Source organism: Chanos chanos, chromosome 4 (genome assembly GCF_902362185.1).
Source record: "Chanos chanos chromosome 4, fChaCha1.1, whole genome shotgun sequence".
Taxonomy (NCBI): Eukaryota; Metazoa; Chordata; class Actinopteri; order Gonorynchiformes; family Chanidae; genus Chanos; species Chanos chanos.
Genome location: NC_044498.1, coordinates 30,613,536 through 30,638,316, shown reverse-complemented (window position 1 = coordinate 30,638,316; position 24,781 = coordinate 30,613,536). Strand labels below are relative to the sequence as shown.

The 24,781-nt window shown below is 41.7% G+C and overlaps 1 protein-coding gene across 1 annotated transcript in view; it reads left to right on the top strand.

Moving 5' to 3' along the window:
* syne2b (spectrin repeat containing, nuclear envelope 2b) overlaps nucleotides 1-24,781 on the top strand; it is a 126,934-nt gene that overhangs the window by 51,471 nt on the left and 50,682 nt on the right. Inside the window, 19 exon segments of the mRNA XM_030772229.1 lie at nucleotides 580-2,644; nucleotides 3,774-4,108; nucleotides 4,298-4,442; nucleotides 4,573-4,773; nucleotides 4,977-5,236; nucleotides 5,915-6,074; nucleotides 8,439-8,594; nucleotides 9,094-9,234; nucleotides 9,505-9,687; nucleotides 9,904-10,041; nucleotides 10,716-10,901; nucleotides 11,370-11,480; nucleotides 11,635-11,787; nucleotides 11,899-12,000; nucleotides 12,203-12,355; nucleotides 13,614-13,751; nucleotides 17,363-17,422; nucleotides 18,370-18,468; nucleotides 23,855-24,061. Of these exon segments, the coding sequence (XP_030628089.1) occupies nucleotides 580-2,644; nucleotides 3,774-4,108; nucleotides 4,298-4,442; nucleotides 4,573-4,773; nucleotides 4,977-5,236; nucleotides 5,915-6,074; nucleotides 8,439-8,594; nucleotides 9,094-9,234; nucleotides 9,505-9,687; nucleotides 9,904-10,041; nucleotides 10,716-10,901; nucleotides 11,370-11,480; nucleotides 11,635-11,787; nucleotides 11,899-12,000; nucleotides 12,203-12,355; nucleotides 13,614-13,751; nucleotides 17,363-17,422; nucleotides 18,370-18,468; nucleotides 23,855-24,061 (4,993 nt within the window).

Genomic DNA, 24,781 nt, shown 5'->3' with positions numbered 1-24,781 from the left:
TGCGTAGTCAATGTTGCTTATTTGTATAGCATACTAATGACTCTAGCTGTTTTTGCAAAATGAATCTGGATGGCTACTCACTGATAAATTACCATTATACAAAATCAATACATTGTTAGTGAATAATGTTGTACTTCAAACACCTGATTAATCTTTTTTTTAATTGACAGTGACTGAATTGGCTAATACAGAGCTCTCCCTCAAACAGAGGAATGTGAGCAGGTTAGAACAGAAAGACTAGAATAATCTTGCAGGTTTGTCTCTCTGGATCTTAGTTTACAGATCCTAGGTAGCTTTGGAAACACAGCATCCCACGGTCAAAGTGTGATCATGAAGTTATCATGGAAAACCTTATTTCTGTCCTCCCTCTAAATCTGTCATCTCATGCCTTACTATAAGAGAAATGTTTAACATTAATGTGACTTCAAAACAACAAATCAGTTTATATAGCTTTCATATTAAATATTGTTCATACACAAAAATCCGAAAGAAACAGAAGGTTCAAAACTTCTTTATGTATTGCAGGCATTGTTTTCCCACTTGGTATGTGTCATGACTGTGCTCTATAAATATCTACAGATCTCCCATTGAGAGCTGTTTTGTTGATGAGGAGAAACTGCAGTCATTACTAAGAGACATGGAGCAGGAGAGGAATGTTCTGGGTCAGCTCATTCAGACACATGCCTTGCTGTCACCTTACCTCAGTCAGTCAGACAGAATGGCTGCACAGACTCAACAGAACAGCTTGCAGGAAGAATGGAGGGCGCTGCAGAGATCAATCGAGAAGGCCCTCCATCTTGTCAAGGCTTATGCCACAGAGAGTGCACACCTCCTCCAGGAGACCAATGCTCTGTCGGACGACCTGGATGCCCTCAGTCAGGGTCTAGATCAGATAGATCCAGAATCTTGGGATCGTCAGAAGGCCCAACAGTCCATAAGTCTTGCAGCTGACCTCACTGCTGCTCAGCAATGCTACCTCCACCTACAGCAAAGCTCAGAAGCTGTGGCTCAGGCTGGTCAGTGGAAGACAGAGCAAGCCAATATAGAGCAAGGCCTTCAAAATGTCAAAGATAAGCTTGACATGTTAGGGGAGCGAATTGCAACCAAAATGCCTAAATGTAAGAACCCAACAATGGGTAAGATAGTGAAAGTGCTGACAGATGCCCTGGCCTGGGCCAAGCAGACAGAGAGTGACATAGAGGGTAGACGGAAGAAGGTTGCTCTGCTTCCAGAGGAGGTGCACCGGCAGGTCAAAGACCTGAAAAAGGTGCAATCAGAAATTAGCTCTAAACAAACTCAGCTGGAGGCTTTGGTGGAAGAAGTTACGGAGCTTATCCCAGAGCTGGACGAAGCCGACGTTCCCTTGGTAACATCATCTCTTGAGAATCTCAAGGGGCTCTCCAAGTCAACCTCGGAAAAACTTGCCCGGGCTCTTCATGAAAAGGAATCTGGTCTCCAGATGAGGGAAAAGTTGTCAGAGCAGATGGCGGATGTCAAGTCCTGGGTAGTGGGGTATCTCCAGAAGGAGGCTCTGAGAAGAGAGGACATTGAAAGCCTGAGAGCCAAAGATCTGGACAGGAGGTTATATGAGGTCCAGGAGACACTGGGCAAAGCAGAGGAACATGCTGCATTCACTGAGGCACTCTTGATGAAGAGTAGGGATATGGCAATAGAACTCACTATCTTGGAAAATTGCCTACTTAATGAAAAGCTCATTAAGCTACGGGAGGACATTAAAGGAATCATCACACGTGAGAAAGCCTGTAACCGTGAGATAATGGAATTTCTACATAATAAGGACTCTTCTCAGAAGAAAATCACTTCGCTTGAGAAGAGCTTAAGACAAATGCTGGTGGATCTGAAAAAGTATAGATTCCCTGTTACCAGAGTCTCTCTGTCAGATACAGAGCAGTTCAAACACACGATTATAGAGCAGAAATGTCAGGTGGAACAACTTCATCCCTGTGGAGAGGACAAGAGGAAAGCGCTGCTTTCTATGATTGCTGAATTACACCGCAGAATGAATGCTTTGGACTGGCGAGCACAAAAACACGAGAGGTACCTGAGCTTGAGGCAGTCTTTGAAGAACCAGAGGGAAAATCTTGAGGCCCAAGTTCCACGGACTAAAGATGAAAGCTTTAGCAAAGAGGAGCGCTACAGGACTTGCCAAGTCCTCCTGAATCAAATCCTTCTGATTATGCATCTGTGTGAGAGGACTAAAGATGAGCTTCAGAACATCTCCCAAGATCTTTACCCATCTGAGCTGAGTGCTGAACAGCAGAGGCTCAGGGAGACTCTAGACAGACTGAAGACCTGGGAGATGGCTATCCAAAATAACCTCCATATCGTGGAATGGGACCTTCTTAAAGGGGTTCATTATGCCTCACAATGTAAAATTCTGGGCAAGTTCCTCAAGCAGGCCAACCAAACACTGGACAAGCCATGTAAGATTGACTTGAGGGAGGAAGTCATTGATAAAGAACTCATGAAGTATAAGAGTCTCAGGAGAGACGTTGAATCTAGATTACATGTACTTGAAATCATGAGAAACAAGAGAGTAGTTGGGTATGAAGAGAAGCAACATGAGTTCAAAGACCTAGTGGACATGAAGAAAATCATCTTGAATAAGATTGACCAACGAATGGTAAGTTTGTATTAGGATTGGGCGGTATCAAGGTATTATGGTATACCGGGGTATTTAGAAATCCCAAAGGTATAATTTTCAATACCGTCAAAAACAAAGACGTTCCTCTTTCTATTAAACTGATATGGAGATGTTGTACTGAGGCAGGGTGGCCAGGCGTCCCGCTTTTTGCGTTGTACTGCACAGCATTTTGACCCTTCCTCCCGCATTCCGCATACTGAGATAATGTCCCGCTTTTTCATTGGTCATTTCATTTCTAATTGTCAGAAATAAGAACACATGGATCCGGCACATGAGCCGCTTACGCTTATGCATAGTGTCTACTCTACTTAACAGCGCTAAGTCAAAAGCACCGACCTGCCTCATAAAAATGCAACCTAGCAAAGCTTTTCTAAAAACCTGGCTTTCATCCAATGGCCTTCTTCCATCCAATAGAAGAGAGCAGTGAAGATGGTCATCAAGAGGCTGTGACAGCTGTCAGTCAAACTGTGTAGACATGCGGCCAGTGAACTGCACGGATATGTCACAAGAAACAAACTTAAACAAGCTCTGCAGATATGAAGATAAGCTACCAGGTGATATCATGGCCACAAAGAAAGGAAAATGTTCTTTTAGTAAAGAATGGGCTGTGACATATTCCTGGGTTTTCTTTAAATTAATGTCTTAATTATATTAGCCTGCTCATCTCGGCATTTTATGCTTCCGAGCGATATCACATAAGACTGCTCTAACACTGTGAATGACTTCTCTGACTGCTATCACCAGCAGCTCAGTTTTTTTTTTTTTTTTTACACAAATACCGTCATATATACAGTATACCACGGTGAAATGTACGGAAGGTATGATGGTATGAAAAAATTGATACCGCCCAAGCCTAGTTCGTATTGTTTCAGCTTTTTGGACCCTGTTATTAATTGTGCTACTCAAATACTGTTTCAGAGCATGCATGTCTTAATGTGCCATAATATACATAGTGTTTTGGTCAAAATCGTATTTGACATTTAGTGAATTCATCCGCAGTTTTATCACGCACACTATTTTTGTTTGATTTTGTTTTAATTTATTCATAACTAGCCTCTCTTAAAACGTGCAGTACTTTAATTCATTCGCACTGATTTATTCTTCCAAGGAGAGCCTATCTGAGGCAAAGAAACTGTTGAGGAATTACATCTCCGAAGTGGCTGGTGCCATCCATTTCCTTCAGGGAGCAGCGTTGATGCTCCTTCCATCCTTGTGCTCTGCCAGAAGCTGTTCAGAGAGACTGAAGGACACCCAAGAGGCTTGGTCAAGACTGGACACAGAATTCCAGTCCCATGTCACCCAGCTCCAGAATATAATCCCAGATCACCCCTTTTTCTCCTTGCAGAAAGTGCAGCGTCTGCACAGTTTCATTCTAAGTCAGCTTATAGTGCAGCTGTCCACACTGAAAGGACAGGCCCAGTTTAGACTGGAGGCTCTGCAGAGGTACAAGGAGTTATTTCTCAGATGTGCATTTTGCTTTCTCTTTTTTTTGGCCACAAAAACTGTTTTACAGACTGCTTTAAGATGCTAAATGTTAGCAATGAGTCCACCTGGATTAGGAGTTCCTTTTGTGTGGTGGTTCATACTTTTCTTGGTTTTAGCTGATCTTTCGTCTTGTCTGGTTCCTGTTAGGTGTGTTGACTGTCAGAGAACCTCACGGAAACGCTATGAAGACTTTTGCCAGTGCATCAGGGACATGGAGACAACACTCTCTGAATGTGCCTCTTTCAAGATTACCTCACATACAGATTGCATTGAACAGCAAAAGAAACTAAAGGTAAAGGACCAATAATAATCCACAATATGCAAAATAAATGTTTAAAAGGGATCAGCACTTTACTCTGATACTCCATTGATGCGCTCACACCGAGGTTGTCCTTTCCTCTTCCCTCTTTTCCAATGATAAGGCTTTAGTCAAGGACGTGAGCTACCTGCTAGAAAAACTAAAACAGCTGAGAGAGTGGTGTCCAAATCAGGGTTGCCGTGCCAACAGGGATATTGCGGCCAGGGCCCAATGGGTCCAGGTGGAGAGATTACGGTGCTTTTCACAGGATCTTTACAAACATTCAGAGCAAAGAGAACAAGAATGGAGCGACATTACAAAAAGTGTAAGTCACATGAAAACTCTAGCTGTCTAGCTGTTGAAAAACTGGCTCTGCTACGGACTAATTCAAATCAAGCTATTTGTGTTCTGTACAACACCCATGTTCAGGCAGTCCAGTTTGTTCAAATCCAGTTTAGTTATATGTTTTAAAGGGCATTTATGACACAATTTGTTTGTGATTCTATGACATAAATACTTGTCTCTCAGGTGGAGCGGTCGTCCATCATTTTGGAGCAGATGGAGGCAGAGCTGCCTGAAGGATGTAAAGAGAAGGCCTTGGAGGAGGAACTTCAGGAGCAGCTCCAATACTGGGCCCAGTACCAGGACAGACTGGACTGTGAACAACGCGCCCTCTCTGCTCTTGAGCTTCGGGTCGCCAGGTTACTGGGAATCCCCACCCACCTGGAGCAAGCTCCATCTGTTCTACTCTGCCAACAGTTGCAGGCCATGCAGGAGCGGTACCACAGGTCAGAGGTCAAGGCTGACTAAATGTGTCACTTTCCTGGTTCTTACCCCCAACAAGTTTTAGCTCAACAGATTGTATATAGCATGTCTGTGTTGCTTTAGTCTTTGTTCCACTGGCTGCAATTAACACTGCTACAATTGCTTATTATCATACACTACAATACCTTTTAGATGTGTTTTAAATTTAGCCAGTGAGTAAGTCTCTTAATAGTAATGCTTTTAAAGAACTTCAACTCCCTGCACCCTCCATATGCTTTACACTTCACTGGGCATGTTGGGAAAACCAGACTGGCAGAGTACCCCAACATTCCTTTTCAGGAAGAATACACAGTCAAATGCATGCTTTTGCACTGCTGTGTATGGACCTAAATGAGTTGTTATAACAAAATATGGAGGTTATTATGATTTTCAAAGAACTCATTTGGCAAAATTTGATATTGTATACAAAGTCAAAAATGAGGTCAGTTTTTTTTTTTTTTTCCTGAGGCATCTGATTCATCTGATCCATCTGATAGTCTTTGTTGGACTGAGGATGTTTCTAACCCATCATGCCCTGTTTTCCTCAGTGTGCTGCGATAATTTCTTTTAACCACATAATGTTTTGGACCTGGGATCTCTCTGCGGGATCATTCAGATGGAGGATGGCTTTAGCTCTAATCACTTTTCTTTCTTTCCATCAGCCTGAAGCAGCAGAGTGTGCAAGGGTGTAAGACAACTCGTTCAGAGATGGAAGCGAGAGAGAAGGTGCGGCAGGAGCTACAGGGTATCAGGGAGTGGCTGACGGCGACTGTAACACTCCTGTCAACGCTGGACGAAGCTTCTAGCTCAAAAGAAATCCAGGTGAGAGAACTCTGAGAACTCTGTCCTCAGTGCTGTGCTTGAATCATGATGACAGTTATTCTTAGAAATGAATAGGATTAAAAACAAACCGTCTAAGTGAACACTTAAATTGGCAGATTAGATTAGATTAGATTAGATTTAAAGAAATCTAAGAGACATCATAGTGCATGCTTTTTAAATAGGTTTTATTTCTTGGAAAGCACATTATTTTTCAAATGTAGCCAGTGGGTAAATTTACAGTGATTCTTACCGTGGTCATGACACAACATGAATTTGCCAAAATATTGAGTGTACTCTTGTGTCATTTTTTTATACTCAAGAAGGGTAGACTTTATGGTTCAGAACTCTTTTCTTGTGATAAAATTAGATGCTCTCTTTGGAAAGAAGATTTTTGTTGAAAACCGTGTTTGTAAAACTGACTGTTGTGCCCTCTCAATTGGGAATCAGCTCCTTCCCACAGAAAGCAGGGGTAGTGCCGCAGTAATGAGGGGGTTTTGGTAGGTGGGGGCTGAGAGGGATAATGAGGCTCAAACAATGTGTCGTTTGTCCTGAGCGAAACCCAACTAGGATCATCTCCACTGACAGTCCTGACATAACTTCACATTCTCTGTTATGTATCCATCCTCAAATGCCTCAGTGTTAAAGCTGTGCTAAAGAGGCTTTGCATCAGTCACTGGTCCATGACACAAGTGAATGTTCAGATGTTTCTCTTACTGGCACTTAAACATCGTTTTAATGAGTGTCATGAGTGACTAACCCCTGAGTCTGACAAAGCACAGATAAATGGCACTGACTCATCTCAAACATTTGCATCTGAAAACCTGTTCAGGTTTTAATCAGGGACTACTCTTCTAGACACAAACTCATTTTCTCTCTCTCTCTCTCTCTCTCTCTCCCTCTCTTGTCTCTGTCTCACGCTCCCCCCCCCTCTCTATCATCCATAAAAATAAAAACTGTGAGAAATGACATTGTTTATGTTGTGGGCAAAACGCTGATGCCGATCTAGTGTTCTCAGACCATTTTGCCATTCACATCATTTTTCCCTCCCTCTTTTAGGTCAGAGCAATGTTGAGATTATCGTATCTCACACACACACTCACTCACACACACAGACACCATGTACCCTGCAGGTTCCCAAGTACGTTGTGTGAATGTGTATATGTAGAACTGTCTAATATGATCCTTTTTAACTTTTGAAAAGCTAGCTTCACCGCTCTGCTTTACCTTTTTTGTTTCTCTTTCCTGAGTTTCAGTCTCAAATGTCGCATTAGAATTTGAATGGCTTGCTGTTTGTCTCTGAAAGCTGAAGAGGTCCGATGCTAGTTGCAGAGGGAAAAAACTGAGAGTACAGTTAACTGTATCAGTCTTCCAGCATGGACAACACTAAGGATCTTAAGTCTGAACCTGAAGGGCTAATGAGCGGACTCTGACGGTTGATGGTTAAGATAGTTAATAAGGTGAAAGTTTTATTAGGGTGTGAGAGATCAGTACTAGACACTGTTTGAGAGAGGCACTTCGCTGACTTTTTTTTTTTATCTCCAAACTTGTGAATGTAAGTCTTTGTTTCTGCGCAGCTTGTACTGTGTTAACCATCTAGGGGATATCCGTTTAATATTACTGTTTTAATGTTAATATTATGTATGTTTTAATATTTGTAACTGATTTTGCTGACTTATATGTGATAATTATTTATATAATGATTAATAATTCAGGGGACAAGCCTGTTGAAATGGACAAGTTATATTGGATAGATTGAACTTTGGTTATGTTTTCAGTAAAATAAGTTAAATTTTTCAGTGATTAAGATCTTGGAGAAGGTTTTAACAGTTAGATTAACAGTTACATTCTTAAAATAAGTGATATTAGTGACATCTTTTAAAAACTGGATCATGTTTGTCACATGAGAAACAGGCAGATACAGATCAATTTAAATAAAATAATGTGCAGTTTTGATCATATTTTGCATTTAAGAAGAAATAACAGATAAAAGAATGAAAACCAGGGAATCATGAGCTGTGGAATGTAGGCTATTCTTCTGTTACGCTGGTGTTTTAACGCTGATGAACTGACTCGCTTGTTTCAGATCCAATAATTTACATCTATTTATTCATTTTGCAGATGCTTTTATCCAAAGTGATTTCCAATACAGGCAGAATACCAAGCAAAACATACATTTATTTAATCAGTTTAACTTTTTCCTCTACCTGTTTGGTTCTTTAGATGCAAGTGCACCCAGGAAATGACACTTTTATCAGGCTTTTCCTCGGTCAGCTGCTTTTACACAAGGAGGCTTAATATGTGTGTTTGTTAGTATTGGCACAAACAACTGAGAAAGTCTTTGCTTCTCTTACCCCCCACCTTTAGGAGGTTCACTCTGAGCTGTGCTCCCAGAAGGCCATTCTACAGCGCATCATGGAAGGTCTGAGGATGAAGTACTCAGACCTGTACGCTCTGGTTCCCGTGGAGATAGAGGGACCGCTGCAGGAAGTTTTACACACACTGCAGGAACTCGAGGAAGAGGTAAAATTTTACGTGGAATTTAGACTGAGATGGAAGAGAGAGGATAGGGACAGGGCGAGACAGGGTGAGACAGGGTGGGAGAAGGGAGAGAGGGTAAGCGGTAAGAGAAGACGATATAGAGACGAAGGGATGGGATAGGCATGTTGAGGAGCCAGTAGAGACTCCCGTGACATGAACTGCAGGTGTGGGAGCATGATGTTTGGATTTCTGAATGTTTTACCACAGAAAAAGAAAATTTAGGTTAAAAAGTGTCCACTGTGCAAAAATTTAAAGAGTTTGACTTGTAAGTCTTTACATTAATTATGGCACTGAAATACATGCCAAGTTTCATTTGTCTAGTCTGAAAACTGTTTAGAAGAGAAAAAAAGTGGTGAGGAGAAGAAATAATAATAATAATAATAATAATAATAATAATAATAATAATAATAATAATAATAATAATTCTGTCTAATTTGTGACATTTGTAGAAAATCCTTTCTCGCTCTCTCTTATGTGGCAGGTGGAGGAGGCCGTGGAGAGGAGTGGTCCAATCCACAGACTGGAAGGGAAAGTGTCAGAACTAAGAGCCAGTCTGGGATCCGTGCGGAGCAGAATGGAGCAGAGGAGCCCCACTGTCAGTGAGGCAGAAAAGACACAGAAGGTGAGACTTTCTCCCACTGTCCTCGGAACAGTGTTCATCTGAAGTCAAGAAAAGCACAGTAAACATTTTGTGTTTTATACTGTCAAGTCATATCATGTAGCAGTGTGTGTTATTTGACCACTGAAAAATGTCCTTTAATGATGTCATTGTGTATTTTCTGAATGTGTCTGTAATAACATGCTTTTTGCATTGACTTTTTCCGTGTGTGTGTGTATGCATGTGTATGTGTGTGTGTGTGTGTGTGCCTGTGTTTCATGGGCGTCTGTGCAGCTGGTGTGGGATGAGTTGGATATGCTACACTCTCGCCTGGCTGCGTTGGAGGTGGAGGTGCAGGATCTCAGTGAGGAGCACTCAGAGGAGTCACGGGCCCTCACAGAGAGGCTGTCAGACACAAAGGAGCTCTACACACGCCTCGCCAAGCAGGCGGAGCAAAGGACCGCCCTCCTCAGCAAGGTGTGTACAATTACCCCTCTGCACAGTCACACAAGACAGTTTTTTGATGCAAGTAAAATTTTGTTTGTTGGATTACATAGATTACAATTACTTTTCAAGTTTAAATGATGATGAGTCACAGTATTTTATTCTTTGAACAGTGACACAAGAGCGTCTAACAGAACACTCTCTCTCTCTCTCTTTCTCTGCTCTGCGTGCTCTGTGTGTGTGATGCAGATTCATGGCTGGCTGCAGGAGCATGAAGAGATGGTGCGTAGCTCTCAGTCCTGGCTCACAGAGGCTCAGTCCTGGCTCACTGCTCCCTGCACATACACCACCGCCAAGTGTCTGGACAGTCACGTGAATGCACTGCAGGTACTGCACACACACACACACATGAACACATTCAATCAATACTCAGGTACTACATAAAAACTCACACCAATACTCAAGTACTGCACACACACACTCATGTCAGTACTTAGATAATGCACGTACAGTCATGTCAATACTCAGGTATTGCACACACAATCACTTATGTCAATACTCAGGTGGTAAGCTCTGTCTGCTCAGTTAGTCAGGCTGAGATTTTTCTTGTTCAAACCTTAATAATTCAATACAGCATGAGTATGTTCTGTTTAAACTGATTACAGAATTAATTACCAAGAACCCAGCACACGGCTGAACATCTTTAAGAGACTGGAAACTCATAATTTTACTGATAACAGGTTAACACTCATGACAGAACAGGACTGTCATGTGTGAAGAGAGATCAATTCAGTACAGGGAAAGTCATTATGAATCATATTAATTCATTAGCAATCGTTATTCTTTACCTTTACTGTGAACTCAGCTTGGTGCTGCCACCTGCTGGTGGAATAGTGAACTCAGCGTGAGTTTCACCCTCTTTGTGACTTTACCTCATTTATCATAAACTCTGTAGTACACTTCAGTGTCAGACGGGTGTGTGTGTGTGTGTGTGTGTGTGTGTGTTTCCGTATGTCCTACATGGCTGTATGTGAAACTTTCTCTGTATGTTTGTGTTGTAGATGGTTCTGGATGACTCGGCACAGATCCGGGGCACCTTGCAGGGCTTTGGGAGCGTGCTGAAGGAAATGGCGACTGTGTGTGAGACCAGTGATTTACAGGAGCAGCTGAGTGAGGCCGATCACCATGTGGCTTCTATGCAGCAGAGTTTCATAGGACCTCTGGCCCAGCTACAGCATGCCGCCGCTGTCAGTAATGACTTCATACAGCCTCACACAGCCTCATACAAACTCATGCAACCTCAAACAGACTCACACAACCTCACACAGCCTCATACAGACTCATACAACTTCACACAGCCTCATATAGCCTTGTGTAAGTTTAACTTTTTCAGATTACCTCATGCAACTTGTTTAGACCACCTCATATAACTTCATACAACTGATCTGAATTAACTTACCATTGTATGAGGTCATCTGAATAAGCTAGTCAGCTTAGGTCAACATGACTGACCTGTTATTGAGGGATTGGTAGTAGATACTGGCATTATTAGAGCATGATGTTTGGAAACTCTATGATAATTGGAAACTGATAAAGGTACTGTTTAATGAAAGATATTTGTGTAATGACAGTGAGTAAGTGTTTCATAAAGAGTGATGTTTGTGTAAAGACAGACTGTTAGGGTTTAATAATTAGTTATATTTGTTTAATGACAGGAAGTGGATGCCATTGAAATGGAGATGAAAGTTATGGAGAAAGACATAAATGACATCAGATCACTGCTGCTCTCTGAGGAGATCACCCCTTCCTCACACAACAAGCTCAAGGTAACAGCGTGTGGGTGTGTGTCTGAGAGAGAAAGAGATAGAGAGATACTGTAAAATATCTGCTTCTTCTGAATTATAGAAAATGTATGTGTCTGTGCATCTGTAACTGTGTATATGTGTGTCCATGTTTGTGTGTGTGTGTGTGTGTATGCAGACGGCCCAGGACCAGCTGAAGCTGATGAAGAGAACAGTGGAGGAGATCCAGAGATGTCAGTCTGGACTCTGTCTTCCTGATGGAGCTGAGAACAAACTCGCTGTGTTCTCCAGAGCAGAGCAACTCCTGCAGCAACTACTGGAACTGCAACAGGTAAATGCACACACACACACATATAGTAATACCAATTTTTTTTTCATAATGATACTCTATCAGTTTGTCTCATGAAGAAATGGCTGAGTCATCTGTCTGTCTCTGTCATAGCTGCTGCTTGAAAAGTATGCAGAAGTCACAGAGCCCTCTAGTGCTTCACCTGGGAAAACTCCTACACACAGTCTGCCCCCTGCCATAACTGAGGAGGCACAGGTGAGACAGAGAGTTTCTGTCACATAACAGGGCTGACTCTGTTGTCTGCAGCTCACTGTTTTTGGAGTTTTGTATCTAATATTGATTATTGAGCAGATTTGGATGTATACATTGTGATACTGGATGTAACTATTCAGCACTTTGGATTTGGGGGTTGTGTGTGTGTATGTATGTCATGTGCGTGTGTGCATGTGTGTGTTAGGAGGATGGGCTGGAGCAGGAGCAGGGTCAGATTCACATTGCCCATGTGGAGGATGACGTGCTGAAGAAGTCTGGAGCCACGCTGATGACTGTGGAGGAGTCATCTCCTAAGGAGAGACACACCCAGGGGGAGGAGAAGAGCAGCCAGGCCAAGGTAGACAATGAGCATGCACGCACACACACACACTCTTTCTCTCTCTCACGCTCAACCACCTGCCTTGTGTGTCTATGTGTAACATAGGTGTGTGTGTGTTTGTGTTTGTGTGTGTGTTTTACCTTTTTGCTCTTCCTAACACGTTCTGTGTTTTTTCTCTTGTAGACAAATGCATCTCACTCTCGTGGGAGGAACCATTCAATATTTAAACGGAAAAAGAAAGAGACGCGTAATAGGAAGTAGTGTTAAAGTCATATAAAGATTTTAATGACGGAGTGCAATAAATGCAAATTGCACGATTTTTAGCCTCACTGTCAAACTTATTCTCTTTTAAAATCACTGACAATTTCACATTGAATTTGAGTTATGATTGAGTTATAATTTATTGCTTTTAAGACTCTGATGCTGTGGCTCCTCCTGAAGAGAAGACCTCTTTATCATTATTATTATTATTATTAACCTTTGGCATGGCACAAGGCTGTCTTTCAGTTATTTCCTGCAGCTGCTGTAGTTTGTGGTTTGAGATGCTTTAGTTCCTCAAATTGCTTTGATTTTATTCCTAAAATCAAATCAATTTCTTTATTTTATTTCACTTACATGAATGAACGGCTTTCAGAGGTTGATCTGAATTCTAAAAGCAGTTTGCAATCAAATTTTGGCAGAGGTGGAAAGCGAAAGATAGGGAGACACAGATCCAAAAAGCTCAGAGATGTAGAAGGAATCAGAGGAGGAGTCTAGGAGAAAGGTCTAGTCACATGGCTCACAGACATGTGGGTGAGGAGACAGACACACACACACACATACTTTCCCATGGTGCACTGCAGCCCATCTTGGCTTGGATGTGTGACTCAGAGGACCAGTGAGAGCAGTAAGTCTGAACCAACCCCCCCCCCCCCCCCCCCCCCCCAAAAAAAAATGCTTTCATTCCTGTCCATAACTCATTAAATAAAATATCCTAATGAAGGGACAGAGAAAAGAGTCTTTACTTCAGAGCAGCTCAGGAGCTTTGCCTCACCTGCCTGCAAGAAAGACCGAGACACTTGTAATGGAGCAATAATATTTGAATAGGATTAATTAGATAAATAAGATTAATGTTCATAGTGTCTCTAAAAGCCACTGAAGCACTGAGTGCTACTCACTGTTCATACTAACAGTCTGCGTGTGCTGTACCTGTTCTGTATTATGGATTTAACTAAAATCTACCCCATTTTTCTGTATTGACTGTGTGTTTGTATGTGCGCATGACACAACCAAGCAGAAAGTCTGGGATGTGTTGGTGAATGAGGAGAGTTCTGGGAGAGTAAAAGAGGAAGAGGAGGAGGCTGATGAGGATAAAGAAAACCCTTTGTATGCACCACCCACCGATACTTCCCCTAGCTGTCCCACTGACACTGAGGTAAAAGGAGCAGTTGGAGAGAGCTGGCTTCATCTCGCATTTCCTTTGACCCTCCTTCTCTCTTCTTCACCTCATTGTTTCATCATTTCAGTCCATCTTTTCATTTTTCACTCTCCTCATCCTCAGCCCAATGCTGAGTCCGCCTGGTGCTTATTAAATTCAAAGGTTTGTTTCACTAGTCTAATCCAATGACCATGTTGGAAACCAAATCAGTATGTTACAGCACATTACCAAAAGGTTTTGTTTTCCACAGACGAAACAACTAACTTGTCCATTTTGCTGTGTCATACATTTCTATGTAGCCCCTCTTTTTGATTGTACATTATACAGTGTCCTTTTTGACTGCATATTGTATATTCTGTTACTTTTTATATCGACTGTGACTGGGTGGTGGAGGAGGCCAGGGTAGGTAGGTAAAAGGGTAACCCCCTAGGACAACGTATATACTGACAATGCCACTTTGGGAATTTTGCCCAAAGAAATAGTTTTATACCTAATCCCTCAGTAAACAGCAAGTATTGCACAGGCCCTTTATTGTAAAACAAGAGCAGAGATGTGGTCTTCAAGTGTCATAAGAGTAACGTTTTTCAATTTGCTGTAATGGGAGAAAAATAGTTGCAAGAGAGTGTTCATGCAAGAGAAACACTTTAAATACTAAAAAATTTTCCATTTAATAAAGCAATAGAGATTTAATTAACATAAGGTGTTTCTGTACCTACAGCTGTCACTAGGGTTACCAGGATGCCACAAGAGGGGCACCAAGAAAGGCAGGCCGACCTACTAATGGGGGAATTACCTAGTTTGAGAGCAGTGTTAATTTCGTTGACAAACTGTGACAATGTTCAACGAATTTTCCACGACGATAACGCAACGATAACTAAATAAAAATGCATCTTTGAAAATAAACTGTGACGAAATATAACCTTTTTCGTTGACGAATACTAACGAAATGGTCAGAGACAGACGAATGGACAAGCAATTATAGCCTCCCTCCTCTGGAAATCGAACGTTAAACGTTTTAAATAACCTTAACTTGGCAACCAGCCAGAAGTCCCATAATGTACGATAATTTGATCATTTTGTGACACTTCGCATTAGTTGTAATCAGGATGGGCTCTCATCTCAATTTATTATACAATACAAATGAAAATAAAACGCACTGCAAAATGGGTGCAAAATCGATTGGAAAAAATACCTCAAACCTCAGGAGGCATTTGAAGACGCGCCACCGAGACATGATTAAAAGGTAGACTTCCATCAAAATAAATTTAAAGGCTTGACTTTGTTAGCTAGAAGCTGGCGGCTGTGTTTTCTTGGTCACTTGATTTGGTAACGTTAATTGTGCATACCTATAGCAAGCCTAAGAAGATATGTACTTGATGAAATCACTTGTGAGTCACTTGTGCGAAACAATAAGCTAGTGGCCAAACGGTTAGCCAGCAAAACAAACCTTTAAGAGGCCAAACAGAAAGCCAAGGACTAATCGATTAAAAGAGAGGCAAAAACAGCAGTGGCTACAACCCTAAAAGACAACAGAACACTGATTAAAACTTGTCATCCGGATAAAATAAACACTGATAAATACTTCAACTGATAAAATGGTTCACCCCCACCTACCTGGGTGCCGCAGGGTAGTGCTACTCCGTCGTGAACATCCGCTCTATAAAAGTAGGTCGGCTAAAACGAAACAACGGTAAGCGACGAGTTGGGCCAACATGAGATACTCAATTAACCTTAAAACATACCTTCTCGAACAGAACTACCAGCACAGACCACGAGGTGAACAGAATCACGGACCCTGCAAAATATTAGTGGTCAGCTAAAGCCATAAACCCCATTCAGAAAAAAACGATGGCTACATGGCACCTACCTATGTTAAAACTTTCTCGACCACGACGTTACTTCGTGGAACTTCTTGCAACCCGACTTATTTCCTAAAAACACCATGGCTGCGTCCAAAACCGCATACTACATACTGCACACTAAACTTGCATTGAAGTACGGAGTACGTACTAAAAGATTTTAGACAAGAAAGTATGCTAGAATTTGGACGCACTAATGAGGTAATAAAATTGCGCCACATTTTTGCGCGTGAGCTTTATAATCGCGGTTTAATGACGACTACCTGTAAACGGACACAGCAGTACATTTAAACACCGCATCAGAAACGCCCCTTTTTTCATATAGGCTGTGTCCGAAATGGCATACTACCGTACTACATACTACATACTAGCCTAGTATACACTGCATACTGCGCACTACTCCACACACTAGTATACAGTATGGTACACAATTATGACAACTTTCGTGTAGTGTACTACACGTTTGCTATCGGTTGGGCTATCTGTTCTGTTAAAATCGAACAACACACGACAACCACAAATATGTATCGAAAGTAGCCCTATAAGAAAGCGTATGAAGATTTATTACACCAAAATATGCAGCTGATACATTTATATTCGGAACTGCAGCTGCAGTTGTAGTTGAAGCTGGTTCGGTCGCTGTCCGTCATGTTTTTAAAATTTTTTGACAGTTGGAAATCACCGCGTTGCTTCATGGGATGCAGTAGTCGGCGAAGTGAGCTCGGGATGTATACTAGAAATTTTCGCCAATGTAGTACATCATCCGGGTAACTGTCGTGTACTGCAAAATTTTTATTTTTCATGTACTGCATACTACATACTACTTTTACGTCATAATTAGTATGCGAGTAGTATGTAGTATGCCATTTCGGACACAGCCATGGTCTTATGGGATTGAAAAGTGTCGAGTGCTCGCATACTTCGTTTTTCCAACGGAAGTAGTACGTCATCCGGGTACTATTCACATACTACTCCATGCATACTATGTATTTGGACGTACTACTAATGGTGGCGTACTGTTTTGACGTACTATTTAGTACGTTAGTATGCGGTTTTGGACGCAGCCCATCTACAGCACAGTACCGGAAACCCAAGGAACATTCATAAAACCGGACCAGGTGTGGCTATTTATAAAGTGGAGTAAAAATGGAGAAAGTAAAAAAGTATTATACGGTAAAAGTATTTGGACGGATAAACAGAACATGCCATTAGGGGGAAACCTTCTCCCCGTTACACTATGTTAAAACTAATTCTTTTCTGGAATAATTTGATCATAATTCTAGAAACACAAGTCCAGTTCTGGTATATTCAAATTATATTCAGTTGTGATAGAGTGAATGAAGAATATTCTAACACAGAAGTATATTTTATATAGTTCTCTGGCCATTTTTTGCACAATAGATGGTTTAAAGATTTATAATTTGTTTCCAGTTAAATTGATTTTATTTGACCTAATGGTTGGTTTTATCCTTACATTTGAATCATTTGTGGCATTTTTTAATGTTTCTCTCTTCGCCTCTAGGGGGCACTGCACCTGCATCGTCCAACCACAAGACTTTTTTTCAGTTTTACCCTGCGCCTGACAAATTTCCTTTCTATGTGCTAATTACCTACACACACAACATTTATAGTCTCATTTTGTAACTTTATTTCTGGACCCCAAAACCGTGTGTTCTGACTAAACTGTTGATGTTTGAACTGAGGCTTCTGAATATAAACTTTTTAAAAATCTTTTTTTTTTTTAAACAGGATACAGAGAGTGTCAAAGCACAGGGTATGGAACAAGCTCAACAAAGAACAGATCCCAAGGTAAAAAAAAAAAAAAAAGAAAAACCACACATGCCTCCTTTTTAAAAATCAAAACTGTATAGATTCCTGTAAAGTACTAATCAACAAATAGGCAGGTCAACATATGGTTGAACCCCAAAAAATTGATACAAAAGGTTTTCTGATGGTTTCTAGTACTATTTGTCATGCTAATCAGCATACCAAAAATCTAGCTGATTCTGACCTTAGGAAAAGGTTCATTTTCAAGATGGCATCCAAGATGGCCACCAGGAGCTTAAAATGGTCAATCTCAGTTACTATTCAGCTTAGAAAGGTGATTTTGAGGTCAAATAATAGGTTTTAGGGCCCAAAGAGTCTGTTGAAATTACCATCAGTTAATCATTCAAGTATTTAATGACAAATCCAATCTGCAAACTAGTAAAATAATCTAGTAAACCAGATTTACCGGTCCATGGTCCGATTTTAAACATACAGTTAATTATTATTCATCATCATCCTCTAACTCCCCTGGAAGAAACTTGTTTTGCAGATTGTCACATTTTTCATGTTGGCACTTTCCACAGGCAGTGCTACATGGTAATACAGAGGTAGTTCTGTAGGTACACAGGTAGTTCCATAGGTAGCAGTACATTTTACTAGATTTTTAGTATATTATTTGTATCAATTATTTTAGGGTTAGGTGATTATTTTTCATATACTGACCCATCTAAAAACACAGTCTTCCTTCCTCCTATGAAACTTCTTTATTTTTGACTAGACCACAATTAGTGACATTATGTGACTAAACATGTTGTGTACTGATCTGACAGCTTAACACAAGATAACATGGCAACAGGAGGCCAGAAAATCTCATGTTTAACATGTTGCTAATAATGGCTGATGACCAGACACTTTTCTCTTGTGATTGTGTTTGGGAATTAAGTGCATGACCCCTAACCTCCTTGACCTTGTGCTTCCTGTTCCTGTAGGCAGTAGTGGGCCTGTCTCTTGCCTCGGGGATGAGCGTGTCGGAAGCTTTATCAAAACCTATGGCCCCAGTCAGAGCGCAGTCTCTTCCCCGAGACCTGGTAACCCAAAGCTCTGTTAAAGAGCTCTCCAAATCCCCCTCCAGAGGCCAACAGAGATGTGTAGTGTCATAGTCATAGTTGCCTTTATGTCCTGGCCTACACCTAGACCCTCAGCTTGTCATCTAGAAGCTTCCCAGAGTTAGACCTTCTCAACTTCAGACATCTGTGACCTAGAAGGACTCATCTCGACTCCTTCCAGATCTAGACCCTTCTCATCTAGAAACCTCACAGATCAAGATTTGCTTCTCTAGAGTTAGATTGTGTAGAGGTAGAACCTTCAGTTCAGTGCATTTACATGGCTGATGTGTTCTGAGGAGATTTTGAGGTTTGAAACATCTTAGCATCTGACAGTGTTTTGACCTTCAGCTGAAATTTGATTTAATTACACGGAGAAAGAGGGCACAGATCATAGCTACAAAGTGTTCCCATTAAAACTGTGAATGTGTCTAATTTACAAAAGTGACAAAGCACTGACAACAGTGGCTGGCATCCTTTTCCTGATGAAAAGCCTGGCCTTGGGCTTCAGTTTATGTTGAGCTTGTGTACATTTTGAGAAGTGTACTTTTAAGTATTGCAATAGAGTAAATGACATTCTGTGAAAAAGAAAAATGTTTAAAAGAAATTCTGCAGGTAGAGGATGCCAGCAATTTGGACACACACCTCGCAGTATTTATGAATATGACATGGAGAGCTAAGAAAGCAGTAATTCAGAAACTTTATCGCATGTTACAGTTCTTTTGTATACTCATGTGATTTTTAAATAAAATATATTAGATCGATTTTACTTTGACAAACAGTGTAACTCTAACGCAATTTGTATACTAATGTAAAATTAACACTGATGTTTCACTAAAGTAGTTGTTAAAATGCATGCTGATTTATCTTAGTTAAAGACTTAAATCATTAATATAGTAAGACTTTTTGAGGTTGTTTACATAACTTATATTATAGCTGCTGCTGTGAATGGAATATGACCTGTTTTTAAATTTTAACTGAAATTGAGGGAGAGAGGGCATAGCCATGTAAACGCACTCATTCTTTAGGTCTTGTAAATGTTTCTCTTTCCTGTGAGCGTATTGTCTGTTTGCTTGTTTCTTTGTTTGTTTTGTTTTTGTTTCTTTTTGGCCTGTTTTTAAAATAAATAAATAAATAAATAAAAAACAAAGAAAGAGAAGCAAAAATAAATCCCAAAAATGATATACTCCCCCCTCGTCTCTCTCTTTCTGTGTTAGGAACTTGTGTGGCGGGGGCATGAAAGCAAGCCTGCAAGGCAGAAGACACACACCAGTGACACACACACACACACCGATACAGAATCTGACTCTCACTCGCTCACAGAAATCCCCCTGGACAGTCACACTACTGTGGCCACACGGTTACGACCCCCAGAGTCCCAGATCACGTCAGCCCCATCTGAGGTCAGAGATGTAGCGCCAGACAGAGGCAGATTAGCTGAGGTGACCTTAGAGCAGGTAGCAGTCAGCCAGATGCTTTGCCCTAAGTCTGTGAATGCTCCAGAGAAAAGTGTCTTGGAGCAGGGTAAGGTCATGCTAAGCCTTGAGCTATGCACAGAGCATTTGCCTCAAATCCCAAGCCCAAAATCTCCAGGTATCTCAGATACACACGCTGCCGACACACACGATTGTTCAACGGTTGTACCACTGCTTCTTGCTGGTACACACACTTCAGAGGCCCTGTCACACACTCAGGGCTCATCCAGTGCATACACACACCCTGAGAAAACACAGACAGAAGTCAGACAGCTCCAACAGCAGAGTGGGGCAGCACCTGAAGCTCCAGCACTGGTAAGCCCACACATAGCAAAGTGTACCATTACCCTGATTTCTTCCCTTAATCACCCAGTCTGCATCTTGTCCTACACCCAGACAGTGATCTTTCCTCCACACTGCACCCTAACCATCCACCTCCATGCTCTCTACTCCACACACTGCACTGAAAACATGAGTGGAGTGCTTCACTTGTATGTTATATACTAACCATCTACTCCACACAGCATGGTAATAACCACAGTCTGAACCCTCAATGTCACAACCCAAACCACCCTCACCATATCCCAACATGCTCTCACACTGACCAGTACAGCACAGCCTGCTCCTCACAATGGACACTAAAGATCTGTCTCTGTTTAAAAGTGTGCATTCCCCTGTTGCTATAAACACAGTGACCAGGCTACTGGGTACACTGTGTTTATGAGAACACACTCATACAGACAGTGAGTCATGGGCTGCTATATAAAACAGACAGACAAACGTTCAGGGATCCAGTTACATCCAGAGATCCAAGGGATCATCAGCATTCGACAGTTAAGGAGTAAAACAGAACTGTCTGGTCTAATAAATGCTCATGTTCTTGTATCATGATAAAAGCAGAGTTAGGATTTGACATAAGCAGCATGAGTTGCGCGGGCCCCTCCTGCTTTATGTGAACAGCGCACAGGCCTATGATTTTACTGTACTGGTGTGAATGTTTCACTGGTTTATATAAACAGTGCCCAAGCTTATGATGGCACTGTACTGGTGTGAATGTTTCACTGGTTTAAATAAACAACACACAGGCTTATGATGGTACTGTACTGGTGTGAATGTTTTACTGGTTTATGGAAACAGCACAAATGCTTATGATGGTGCTGTACTGGTGTGAATGTTTCACTGGTTTATGTAAACAGCACACAGGCTTATAATGGTGCTGTACTGGTGTGAATGTTTTTCTGGTTTATGTAAACAGTGCACAAGCTTATGATGGTGCTGTACTGGTGTGGTGAATGTTTTTCTGGTTTATGTAAACAGTGCACAAGCTTATGATGGTGCTGTACTGGTGTGGTGAATGTTTTACTGGCACATGCACATACTTGATATCAACTGAGCATCATCTGAATATCACAGCACATTTGAGCATTGTTGATGAACCGCATCCCCTCATGGCTAAAATTTACCCTTTGCCATATGAAAACTTTCAGCAGAATAACATATCATTTAGGGATGTTAATAATTAACCGTTTAACCGTTAACCGACAATAAGGATTTTGACAGATTAATACTATCAGTTAATCAACAGTTAAAAGGGGGTGTATACATATATATATATATATATATCGGTAAAATCGGACATCGGTAAAATCTGAGCGGGTATTCTCCGCCGCGTGTCTCACAGTTATCAGACTGCGCACTAGACTAACCCCGCAGTATGTCGACATATTGCTACTTCTAAATAAAAACCAGTACACAAGATTCCGCTATGCTAAGGTCTGAGGCAGGCCAGGCCTGTTTATTTTATTTTGAGGTCTGAAAAATCAGTCTCAGTTTTGCCGACCCGTTGGTTGTTTATGATCATTAATTAGCCGAGGAAAGAGGAGGTTTTCGTTACAGAGCTCTTGGCGCTGGAGGATCCAACGGGTGCTTTCGTTTTGTTAAAATGTTTATGCATTAGAAAGTCTGGCTACTATTTGCTATTTATTTTAAGTTATAAAATATCTGAGATCTAGGCTATTATGCCGGTTCTGCACATGTAAAAATAAACCCCTTCTTATGAACATTTGTTGTATTGGTATTTTTTTAACGGGTCACAGACAATCGTTCATTCTAAATTGTACATTTTAATCTTGTCGGTCAACGGTTAATGGTCGGTTAACGAGCGTCGGTTCTCGGTCAGAAAAAAATTCAAAATGAGCATCCCTATTATCATCAATAGAAAGCACGCAGTGTCTCAGAATGGTTTCAGGAACATCAGCGTGAATTTGCTGAGGGCCTGTGCAGGCCTCCAGACTGTCACCCGTCTCTGGGATGAGTTGTCCAGTCCAGTCAGCTGTCCAGTCTGCAGCATCTGGATGTCATGCTTGCCTCAGCATAGGCCCTGTGGAACCTTGTAGAAAATGACAGTTCAGCCTGTTCGGAGGCAGGATGGGTCTTACCCACTACTTGACAGATATGACTAGCAAACTAGCCTCTGTGTCCAAACTTTTAAACTAGTTCCTCTGTGGCTACATGCCTCTAAAGTTTTAATATGAAGTAAAGCATTACCTGATTACCCTGTCCCTTTACTCAGTCAGACCAGTCATTCATCATTGACATGGGCTGCGCAGAACCTCAGTGTAATCCCAGAATAATGATAAAACGTGAGAGAGAGAGAGAGAGAGAGAGAGAGAGAGAGAGAGAAAGATTGGAGAGGGTTGCTTAGAAATCAATCAGTAATAAAAAAAAAATGAAAGAGAGACAGTATGTTTGAATATGTGTCTCAAAATAACAGGAAGACCACTGATAGAAAATATCAACATGTAGCAGGACCAAAGCTTGAATAGGAACTTTAGAATGGTTATTTGCTTTTACGAAACAATGTGTGTGTGTGTCTGTGTGTGTGTGGTTGTTCTGCCATAATGATATAAAGCTGGGATTAAAACATTGGGATTAAGTCTAGCCTACATGTTTGGTAATTTTTCATGTCCTGTTGTGGCAGTCACCAGCAGCAGGAAACATGAACTACAGATTAAACTGGGGCTGCTTTTCTGGTCCAGGAGATGGCACTGTTGTTTTATGTGTGCACCAAAAGTTTGTTGTTAAAATTACCGACACTGTAGTGGATGTCCTGTTAAAAGCACTGACATTGTAGTGGATGTCTTGTGTAAAAAGACAGGAACTGATGCAGTTATGAGAGAGAGAGAGAGAGAGAGAGATGTTATAAACGTGTGAGAAGAAAAACAAACAGTTTGGTGCATAAAGTTCAGGTCAGTGACATCAGCTGTCAAAAAGGAAATGTAGCTCCATTATTCTCTCTCTCTCTCCCAGTCTTCCTCTGTTTCTCTATCTCTCCATCTGTGTCTGTCTCTACTCAAGCATTGCCTGTCATCACATGTGCATTTGCATGTGCAAGTGTGTGTGTGTTTGTGTATGTGTGTGTGTGTTTACACTCAGTGCCACTAGAGCTGTGTGAGACAACTGACAGGACTTTCAGGAAGTTGTTTAGCCACAGGTGGGTGGAGCACGTTATAGAGAAAGAGAGAGAGAGAGAGCGAGAGAGAGAGAATGTATGTGTGTGTTTTTGTGTGAGGAAGAGAGATAGAGAGAGAAAGAGAGAGAGAGAGAAAGAGAGAGAGAGAGAGAGAATCAGTGAATGGTGGGTGGCGGGTGAGGCAGATTTTGAGGTCCTGTCCAGGTTAATGGTCACGCCCAGTGCCTGCGTTGCTGCTTAGGACTAGACTAGACGAAACTTTTCTCATACACTCTTCTGGGCTTCTGCACTCTCTGTCACTCTGTCTACGAGTTTCCTCTTCCATCTGTTCCTGTCTTCTCTCCTTCCCTCCCTTATTCTCCACAACTCCTTTGCCTGTCTCACTTCCCTTTTGCTCAGTGGCCTGTTGTGTCTGTCTTTGTAGGCCGTGGGTGAAGCTCTGACCCCCGCGGGGGGGCCCCGCCCCACCCACTGGCTGCACCATGCTTACAGACAAAGGGCAGGCCAGCTGGAGCAGTGGCTAGAGAAGGCCCGTCACAGCCTAGAGGTCCTCCAGCACCTCCCCACACCGACCGACTCCACTGCTGCCGTCATGCAGGAGAGTGTGGAAGACCAGCTCCTCAGCTGCCAGGTAAGTCCTGAGAGAGTGAAGATCTCCCCATCACAGGTAAACTGTGTGGGAGCAAAACATCTACCTGTCACAGGTAAACTGTGTGGGTGTGAAACATCTACCTGTCACAGGTAAACTGTGTGGGTGTGAAACATCTACCTGTCACAGGTGAACCATGTGGGAGTGAAGCTTCTATTCATTGTGTCAGGAGTGTTCTTGGTGTATTTCTGGTTGTCTTGACTCTGATGAAGTGTAGTTAAGGGATGAGATAAGAGTTTATATCAGTGTTTTCTGAGACTGGTGAGTATCATAATTTTTTCTTGGTTATGTATGTTTTGAGAGCATGATACATTTCCCGCTCGTCACTGCCTTGTATGTTTGCGTGTAGATGTGCACGCATAGGTCTTTGGAGCTAGTTAATAATTTGTAGGCTCTGCCCCAGATGTATCTGTGTGCCTCTGTGTGCCTGTGTGTGTGTGTACGTGCACATGCCTGTGTGTGTGTGTATGTGTACGTGTACACATATATGTATATGTATGCACGCACGCATGCCTGTGTGTGTGTGTGTGTGTGTGTGTGTGTATCTATTACAGCAGCTTCAGAATCTTACCATAGGCAGGTTAGCTCACCTGCTGACCCACATGTGAACCTCAGACCTCTGCAGTCCATCCCATCTATCATCTGGACACAGTTCTCATCAGTTTACAACAGGCTGTTTTTTCCCTCAAAAGATGAACAAAA